This window comes from Toxorhynchites rutilus, chromosome 2, assembly GCF_029784135.1.
Source record: "Toxorhynchites rutilus septentrionalis strain SRP chromosome 2, ASM2978413v1, whole genome shotgun sequence".
In the NCBI taxonomy this organism is placed as follows: Eukaryota; Metazoa; Arthropoda; class Insecta; order Diptera; family Culicidae; genus Toxorhynchites; species Toxorhynchites rutilus.
This window is the reverse complement of record NC_073745.1, coordinates 342913524-342923969: the sequence shown is the minus strand read 5'-3', so window position 1 is coordinate 342923969 and position 10446 is coordinate 342913524. Positions and strand designations below refer to the sequence as shown.

Below are 10446 nucleotides of genomic sequence, written 5' to 3'. Positions count from 1 at the left end.
TCCACCATATTCTCAAGATTCGCATGCTGCGGCTGAGAAGCACAGAAGTTCTCGTTCTCGGAGATGGCCAACACGAGGCGCCCATTAGTCATCTGCGAAGCCATCCGTTCAGTTTGATTGCTGACGAATCGACGGATCTGTCGAAGAAATAGTCACTCAAGGTATCCGTAGACTGTTTGTCCGGAGGTCAAATAATTGACACTTTTTAACAGATAAAGTTGGTTTGAAATTTGTTCAAACATTATTTTGTTCGCCACTCTTCAATCATCAACAGTGGCAAATAATGTCAAACATCGAACATGGAAAAAAAATCGACTGAAATACTTAAGGTAACCTAACCATGTACCGACAGATTCAAACAGTGTATAAGCACCCTTAGTAGCCAGAACTAGTTATTGGAAGGATGGTAAACCGTTCGTGAAAGACTATTTTATGAACTTATACAGGTTACCGAATTCTAGAACGTTTTATGACGAGATGGTTTCGTTGTTCAAGAGGGACAAAATTGCATACCAAACTTATTTGATCGGCTATGTGGCTGATGGAGAAAGGACCATGGCTTCACCAGGCAACTCATTTGACGTTTTGCTTAAAAGAGATTGTCCATCGTTTTTCATTATGAAGATCTGCCTTATGCTCTTCGTATACGTATAAGCATATTCCAGATTAAGTTGAACAAACCAATAGCTGTCTTAGTTACAGTCCCTTGCGAACTAGTTAGTGATGAGATTCAGGAAATTCTTGATTCAAAACTCTTGAAATTTCCGCATCCATGCGCGATTAAATGGCAGTGGTGCAAAGAGTGCTTGACAGACATGAACCACTCCGAATCTACTTTGGATTTGTGAAACATATTAATCGTGTTGAGAACTCCCAAGTGGTAGACTAATATTTATTTGACATTTTTGTCATACATACTCAAAGTGATTAGCAACATAAACAAGCTATTTTAAAGTGAGAGTCCTACCGATTCTTCATCCGAGCATTACACGACTTTTACGCACGGTATTGGATATTTTTTCACAAATGAGTTCATGCAAACGCTAAAAGATCTGAATAATGTTGCGTTTGATCAACAAAATTACGAGAGCTTAGAATGTGTTGTGATTGGGACAACGGCTGAACAACTCATTAGGGAGTACGTAAACGATGGAAATATATCTGTTGATCAGCTCAACGAATTTATGGCTAATGTAATGCATCAACTTCGATTTCAACTTCTCGGTTATGATAAATCTGGCCATGCTGGACTAGTCCAATGTCATCAGAAGAAAACACCAAATCATTCTACTGCTTACTGAAAATTTTCCTAATCCGGTTCCCAGGGAAATCATTCAGCCAATTGATGCGAAATTCAGAGAGCTGCGCAATGTTGATTTTTCAGACTATTCTTCGGATGAACTAATGTAGTCATATTTTGGGGTAAAGTTCTAGCCACAACTACCCGTGGTGGTGAAATGGCATAACAGAAAATGTATCCCAAAAATTTACTGAACACCGAAGAAAATGGTTTGGTGCACATGTCTACAACCATCAAGTTTAAGTATAATGAGTCGATAGATGATAAGAAGAAATAACTGTTAAACCATATTTTACACATCAGACGTAAAAATGTGGATTGATTGATTGTGTTGAACTATAGAGTCCTGAGGAAAAACTCATTCCAAACTCCTTCTTCACCTGCTTTGAGAAAGACACTTGAAACACACTTGACATTGCTTGTCAGCAAATCGTGACCGCGTTGACCCCCCAGTTGTTCTTTATGTCGACCCTTTGGGAACCGATAACGACCCCAAGGGGTCTATATCGGCCATTTTGATAACCCCTGATTTAGAATTGTTAGTGGGGAGACGTAGAGATTAGGATTCACTGCGGAAAGTTATCTGTTAAACGCGAATTATCGACATCTTGACGAAAAGAAGATCATGTTTCAAGTAACCTGAGAAGCAAAACCTGTAAAATTAATTGTACTCGCTATACACTGGCTTCTCATACACGATTTACTCGAAATTACGCGATGTTATACGTGGTTTTTCTTGCAATTACACTGCACTACCTACAGTCACTTCGTTGGGAAGGAAAAGAAATTTTGCGTGAGCGTGTGCGAGTGAGGTTGTGTCGAGCGCGCGCCAGTGATTCGAAATCTTTTTTCACACGATTCTCACGGAATTACGCGATTTGCTTGAAATTACGCGATTTTTTTTTGCGTGCACGCATCAGTCGCGTAGAAAAAGGATTCAGTGTATATTCTTTTATTAATCAAGCGCACTTTTTTTTAACGAAATCAAATCGCGACGGTTAACTGGGAAACCTGAGAGGGTAACCAGAAGAACTCCTCGAAAATCAATCATCATCCCGATTGACTCCATTATTCAAAGCGTTTTCTCGACCACAATTACATACATCGTTAGAAACAAGATTTTAGAGACTGAATGAGCGCAAAATGATTAGATGAAACCTGAACATCAATACTATTATGTTTCTACTAACGTAAAGTGACCAGATGGTCAGAGGTCTAACGCGGGACACAAAAAACAAAACGGTATGTATATGCGTTATGTGAACGCAAACCATAGTTTAGCGAGTCTAAACTGATCAGTATTATTTCTTTCTGAGTATCGGCACTCAGTTGTGATTTTTCTGTGGTTTAGATTTTGTGTACGTCCAAAAAGCACTCGCTCAATCAGACCATTTACGACTGGCAAGCACGATTTAAAATTTACAATTTTCTTCAAATTACCGAATGGAATGCTCGAAAATTCCAATTCATTTTTCATCGATTTTAGTGTTAACGTATGCATTCAAAAGAAGGACTATTCCCGATGAAAGATAATTTATAGGAACAAATTTTCTTTAAATCTTACGTTTATTAAGTCTACAACAAAAATGATTCAAGGCTGTTGATTCGCAGCAGCAGCACTGTCAAGCAACTTCATGATTTTTCCATACTGCAAGCTCCACCCCACAGCGAAGGAGTTGGATATCCTGAAGCACTTTGTGTCCGCCAGAAATAGCCGATCTGGTATTTAGAAGAAGAAGAAGAAGGTCCTTCTCTGACAGACGTGAAGGGAATGTCTAAGCCGCTCTTCTTTCAAGTCACATGGTGAACGGCTAGATATATAGTACGATTTGCCTGCCGGAGTTGGGAAGGTAATGTGATCTTTATGCCGAACCTGGGATCAGCCCATTATGCAAAAGATCACTGGAGGATGGATCGGCTGGAGATAAACAGTGTTGCGAAGACCACCAACCTTCCCAACATTCCCCAGCTGCGCCCGATAGAAAACTTTTGGGCAAATGGCCAAAATAGAGAGACAGACGAACTCCAAAGCCACGAAAAGGTAAAATAACACGCCGGTATACATCTTTTCATCGGCCATGGTTCAGGTTCCGGCCAACTTCCGTAAGACCGCCCAGCGCTTCATTAACGATACTTCATATATATATACACTAGTTCTTCCGGCTTATTTAAAACGTTAAGTCCTGACCGAGCTGTGAACCAAAGATGAACTTTTCGTCTGACTCACGTTGGTCTCTGCGGATCAATAGGGGACTTATATAAAAATCATTTTCCAATTTTGTTGCTGTCGCTTCCAGTTGACACTCTCTAAACAAAAAGCCCAATGTCGGTGCGATGAAACCAGCTCAACGTATTAATCGTTGGATGCATTAGAAGCGCTCTTGAACAGTCGGCCAAATAAAAGTTTTTTTGAGGTTCTTCCATTTAACCCTCCTGTACTCGCGTGCAAAATCATAACACGTATACTCGCGCACGGTGTCACAGACCGAAAATTGAACTTCTCTGTTATGTTTCCATTGTGTATTTTTCAGACTTTATTGGCATTTATTTGAAGGAGAGGGTTTGATTGAATGAAAAAACTCCAAAAGATATGTTTTCTTCGGCTTTATTATGTTTTAATATTCATCTAATTCAGCCTCCTCGAAACAGAGTAATTTTTGATACTCCAACACAAATAACGAAATTCGAATTTTTCACTGTTATAAATTAAAAGTAAGCAACTGAATATAATTTATGGAAGTATAAAGAGCTATAAAACAACATAAAAACGTATTAATCGAATGTTGTTTTAATTGGAGTAAGAATCAGAACATAGCATAACTGCATGCTCGAAACAAACATATTTTTTTACATTTCATGCAGTTGTTGCGTATTTTTCGGGTCTTTTATCAAAGAGAAGAATGTATAACGACCAGATAATTACCAGATGATAGAGGTTCTAATATTCTTTGTCTGTATTTTTGGAAAACTGAAAATCAATGCCTTTTTTAGATGGGGAAGATGATATAAAAGGATTTCTAGGAACTTCCTTTTCTTTTTCTTGCTTTCTTGTTGATATTGTCCATTATAAAAAAAATATCCCCGAAACTGTAACTGTTAGAAATTAGCATAAGCCACCGATTAGTTTATAGTTTACTGTTTACAATTATTCCACCACAAGTGAAATTCTCTCACAAGTGTGTATATGTATGACCATTATATTTAGCGAATAACTCTACGAAAGTCAAATATTTATGTTTTGCTTTTGAACGTATGAATCTAACGACGAATAGTTAAACATGGATCCGTTCAATCCATTTACAGAAGGGATTGAAATCAAATAAGAATAGTCCGGTAATGATCCTATGCATTATATGCAATAAATATTCCACTCCACTAACATTAATTTACACATTTCGTTCAACAATGTTCTAGAATATGAAAAAAGGCACTTGTCCAAAAAAGTTACTCCTATACTCGCGTCGGTGTGTCAGACCGAAAGTGTTAAAAAAGTGGCACATGTCCCTTTTGTACCAACACATGCGATACGCTAAACGATGACGAACGACGAAAAACGAAGCTAGAGAGAAGCGCAAAGTCGTAGTGTTGATATTTTTTGAGAAATGAACGAATTATTGATTTCTCGGTCTGACAGACCAATGCGCGAGTATAGGAGTGTTAAGAAAATCAACATGATTAAACATGAAAAATTATTGAAATATATTGATATCGCGGGACATTTTCGTTTTTTTTGCCAAATGCGGGACGGAATCTTACGCGGGAAATTTTGTTGAAATGCGGGACTGCGAGACGTCTGGTCAGTTTATACTAACGTTAAATCCGTTACGGTATACATTATAACATGTATCACGATGGGCCTTATTCTCGAATACACTTCAAATACACTTCACGGTGGAAATGGAATGAAACGTATCCGCGATGACAACGGTACGGTGTCGACATCTGGATACGAGATTAGTTTCCCACTAAACTTATCATTATAATATCAAATTATCTTCAGATGAAATTTTTGTATGAGATCATTTATCACATGAAGAAAACAAAGTTTTCCACTCACATTCAATACCAGTTTGATACGAAGAAGTTAATTTTCATTAATGATTTTTTATTTGAAAAGTGCTCATTCTGCCTGAAAACTCATTATTATCTTCGACACTTCACTAACTCGTAAAAGGTAGTTTAATGGCGTGCCGTTTATTTCGTTTCCACCGTGAAGTGTATTCGAGAATCAGGCCCGATAACACACAATCGTATATGCATTTAATTAATAATTAAAATCTCTTAAACTTTTCTTAAACAGTAATCCCGCAAATAAACATGTTTATTCACATTTTATCAAGTCGCTTTTTGCATCATTGACTCACCTGGTATTTTACTTTGGTTGATCTTCATTTTCCGCCACGTGGGTCTCACACTGTCGACCGCAATCTTTTCGCCTGACTTAAAAATCGAGCTACATTTTAACCGTCAAAGACATCTCACGCACACAACCGCAACGCGCACAGTTCATATAGAGAAAAAAAATCGTCACAGTGGCGTTTTGCCCGTGATGCAGACGGATTTATTCAATAATTCGATTGTTTTGTCGCGTTGCAACAGCAAAATTCGGAGTGAAATTATCGGCGCTAAGATGGTTTTCCTGCAATCGTAGTTCCTTCCGAAAGTAGCGCTTGTACGTGAATTTCGTCATCGCGATTGGATTTGTCTCTCGAAACGAGAAAGCTGGAAAAAGGTTGCAATCAGCAAATCAGGGGGGTTGAGGTTGACTCCGCGATTAGTGTGTGAGGGAGTATGCGTGCGGCCCCTGTTACACATGGGCGTCGTGTATTTTTCTATTAGGCAACAATAAAGTTTGAAGCACACAGTGCGCGAGGGACGTATGCATCGATGGTGGCAGCAAAGGCAACAGCAGTCGAAGGGTAACACACAAGAAAAACCAAGTTGGAAGCGGCAGCAATTGTAGGAGAGAAGACAGAAGCAGCAGCAGCAGCAGCAGCAGCAGCAGCAGAAAAAAGTGAATAGGCTCTGAGAAAGTGTTGTAATGTATTCAGTGAAATTTGTTTTTCCTCATCATTGCCGTGACTGTGGAAGTTTATCTTCAGTGGAGGAAGCCGAGTAATTGCCGTCTAGATCGGGTTTTATCGAACTGGGAAGAAGTTGAATCAGAATTATCAGCTATTTCCGGAATATAAGTACTTTTGTGTCTTCTCTACTGAAATGATAGTGCAGGAGCCTGTGCAGGTGAGTAATCGATCGGAGATAATTTCTGACAGCGATGTCAAAGAGTTATGTATTTGTTTATCAGGCGAACAAAACTTTTGTCGTAAGAACGGAAGGTTTATGTGATCAATAAATCAATAAAATAACAACTAAAAGTTGTACACTAACAGAGAGAATATCACGGTAAAGTAATTGTATAATCATAAATATATTTAAAAGGTGATCCATCCCTTGCTAATGATAAACATGGCTCTGCTTACGATGGATGGTGAATGTGAGCTGATTTCGTTATGTTGTAATTTCATAAATACGCACATATAATCGCGATCGTTGCATCGGGTGGGGTTTTTCACTCACACGCATTTTCCATTGGTTTGCTCGGGCTAAGTATACTATAATCGATTGTGGGATGCTGTCGCAATAGACTTTCTGGTTTTTGTATTCTATATATAATTTAATCAATTTGATTTCCACCCACGACCCATACAAACTGGATAGAATAAATTTTGTTCCTTGACAATTTTCCGGTTCTCTTGGACTTCACGGGCTACCTTTCGAATATCGAGGAACAGTTTGCTCTAAATGCTCATTCCGCCCCAGCGCTGGTATGCGAGGGATGGTTCCTTAATTATGACCATATGTTGCAGTTGCTCGAGATTGGGAATCGACTCGGCTCTTGTAACATCAATGTTTTCCAAACAAAATGAGCACAAGTCTCAACTAGTGATGTCCGTTTTTTGAAAATAATCGTTCATCAAATAATCGAATATTTTTCAGTTGTTTGTTATTCGATACGATACTAAAACAGGTCAGACTCGATATACACACTCTATTATATACTGACTCGATTATATACAGTTTAAATTATTTTTATTTATTTTGACGTAGGACTACGTCTAACCGGAAGATATAGGGGGTGAAATGGAAATCTAGGCACTGAATAAGTAGGAAAAAATGCAAGATTTGGAACGCTTATAACTCGAGCATTTCTCAATAGATCGCAAAGGTTTTTGCATCAATTGATAGGAAATATATCTACGCATCTATTCTAACGAATAACATTTCATTTTTCTTGAGATAAATAATTGAATAATTGTGAAATATCAAGCATTCTCAAAATTCACTATGTACCCATTTTTGATTGGTCCATTTTGTGCTCCTCAAATCGTACCGACCAAAACGGGCAACCAGAGCAGCAGCGAAATAGAATGAAGCACGATTGGAAAGGAAAAAGAAAAAAAATGAACGAAACATTGGTCGCAGTCTCACACATGCGTAATTCTCGAGCCAGCCAGTCAGCTTAAAAATCCCCGCTCCGCTGCCGTAACGATCATTCTCATTCAAACCGTACACCACATCGGTTCGCATCACAACACATCAACAAACCAACCCAAGCACCCATGTCTGGACATGGTAAAGGAGGAAAAGTGAAGGGAAAGGCAAAATCCCGCTCGAACCGTGTTGATATGGAGTTCCCCGCAAGGGTAGCTAGGCCGAGCGCGTTAGTACCAGTGCACCAGTCCACCTAGCCGCCGTTATATAGTTTCGGCCGCCGAAGTGATCGAGTTGGCTGGTAAAGCTGCTCGCGACGATAAGAAAAACCGCATTCAGAACAGAACACATCAAGACGACAACAGGCAGTTGCAGCGAGTGGCGAGTGGCAAACGCAATCGCAAAACGGCATCAGGTAGAAGAAGAAAAAAGTTTGCTCTTTTTACAATCTGCTTTGGTGGCAAATCCAGAACAAGGCGGCATCGAGGGCGTTCGAAATGTTTTTTTTTTCAAAACCACGAGTACTAAGTTTTCTAAATTGGAACCATTCCATAAAACAAGGCGCTTTTCAGGGCCATTAAACCTTCCAAAAAAGAGTTTAGGAAATAAAGTTCAATGCGTTCTAAAACATTATCCAAAATAATAATAAAACACAAATTGATGTTTTCATAATTTGTTTGCCAGGATCTGATGAGTATGTGAATTTGGCAGTAGTTCTGAGCTTATTGATAGTTGGGGACTTTCAAGATTATTCAATTTTCACCAACTCTTAAATTGTTTCCAGATTGAAAGTACAGTAATTTACAATTAGTTCGACATTTAGCTAATTGGACGGACATGTAATGCGACTTATTTAGTTGGACATTTTTGTAAACATAGAGATCCAAATTATGACCCCACATTGAAAGTCGACACTGTACCACTGTCATCGCAAATATTCAATTACAGGTTAAAATCGCCTCCAATGCGACACTGAGTGGCGCTTCGGTACGTTGCATTGAATGTAATTTACTGTAAAATATGTCACAAGCTGGATGGGAAGAAATTTTCCAACTGTGAAAGCTGAGGCGAGTGGCAAATGCAATCGCTAAACAGAAAGGTTTAGCCAAACAAGATGGGGATATCGAGTGACAACAAAACAATAAACTCTTTAGATTGAAGATAATTTTGTGATCCTGAAAAGGACCCTTTTTAGCCTGCATGTGAATCCAACGAGCGAACAAATCGTAATGAATGTATTTTTTTGCCATCGCTCCCTTTTAACGCTCATTCGTTCGTCTCGTTGGACTCGCCCCTCTGGCTGAGTCTGCTGATTTGTCTCTATCCTGTGAGTGTGTACCACTAGAGTATAAAACACGCGGACCCCAAAAAAATATCTTATTTTCTTTCAAACCGTAAACCCGTGTGGTGGTACGGCATCGGCATCGTGGACGTAACAAAGGAGGACAAGTTAAGGGAAAGGCAAAGTCTCACTCGAACCGTGCAGGTCTCCAGTTCTCTGTTGGTCGCATTCACTGATTGCTCCGCAAGGGTAACTAGGCCGAACGGATTGGTGCCGGAGCACCAGTATACCTAACAGCTATTATAGAGTTTCGGCCGTCGGAGTGCTCGAGTTGGCTTGCAAAGCTGCTCACGACAATCAGAAAACCCGCATCAAGAACAGAGCAGCTTCGGTTCGGCGCTCATCAAGGCAACAATTAGTTTCAGTGAGTGGCAAAGTGCTTCTCGGGCACGTCGCATTAAATGTAATTTACTGAACAATATGTCACAAGCTAGATAAGAAGAAATTTTCCAACTGTGAAAGCTGTGGCGAGTGGCAAACGTAATAGCTAAACAGGAAGGTTTAACCGAACAAGATGGGAATATCGAGTGATAACAAAAACACAACACCAAAGGTTCTTTTCAACCCTCAACATATTAATAAAGAGTAAACAGTAAACTAATCCATTTTTCAGGTAGATAGGTAGGTATTCACGTAGGAGAAGAAAATAAAACAATATATATAAAATATATATTTAACAAAAGCTGTCCCCTTTGTATAGTCCTACGTCACTCCGGTTATGTCCCCGACATTACCCACCCGTCTTTTTTCAAATATGACTTGTTTCAAGACAAAATCGATACTTACGTTTTTGCGACAATGGTGACGAATTTCAATAGAAAGCAATTTTATGGTTTGCACGGGCACTCAGTTATCTTTTGTGTTGCTGTTGCCTTGTTGTTTGCACTATTTTATTGTTTTTTAGTGCTACGAAAAAGCATATTTGTGCTTTGCGGTATTCACGTATGAACGCCACCGAACTGCAATTTTCATTACCAATGTATTTTTTCGCAATGAAGTTTATTCTAGGATGAATGTAATGGTGACGAAGTCTCCATCTAACCAGGATAAGGAACCAAGGTCGTGCCATGCCGCCGAGGTTATGCAATCCGAGTCGATCGCCGACCCGCCGTCAGAAGCGGCGGTCTCTCGCAAGCAAATCTGTGTTCCACCGATTGCCCGGATAGTTTGAAACATAGGAGACGATCCTTCAGTTTGATCGTTTGCTCGGGTAATTTTGCTTTGAAATATGAGTGCATTTTGGTAGGCAAAAACAACACAAATGATAACGGAGCTCCCATGCGAATTTCGGCTCCGGTGACGCTAATGCGTA

The 10446-nt window shown here is 39.4% G+C and overlaps 1 protein-coding gene across 1 annotated transcript in view; it reads left to right on the top strand.

The window, feature by feature from the left end:
* Positions 1-5795: 5795 nt before the first annotated feature.
* LOC129771274 (cell division cycle protein 27 homolog) overlaps positions 5796-10446 on the top strand; it is a 32403-nt gene continuing 27752 nt past the window's right edge. The window contains exon 1 of the mRNA XM_055774762.1: positions 5796-6541. Coding sequence (XP_055630737.1) covers positions 6518-6541 — 24 coding nt within the window. The 5' untranslated portion in view covers positions 5796-6517. The remainder of the gene's footprint in view (positions 6542-10446) is intronic.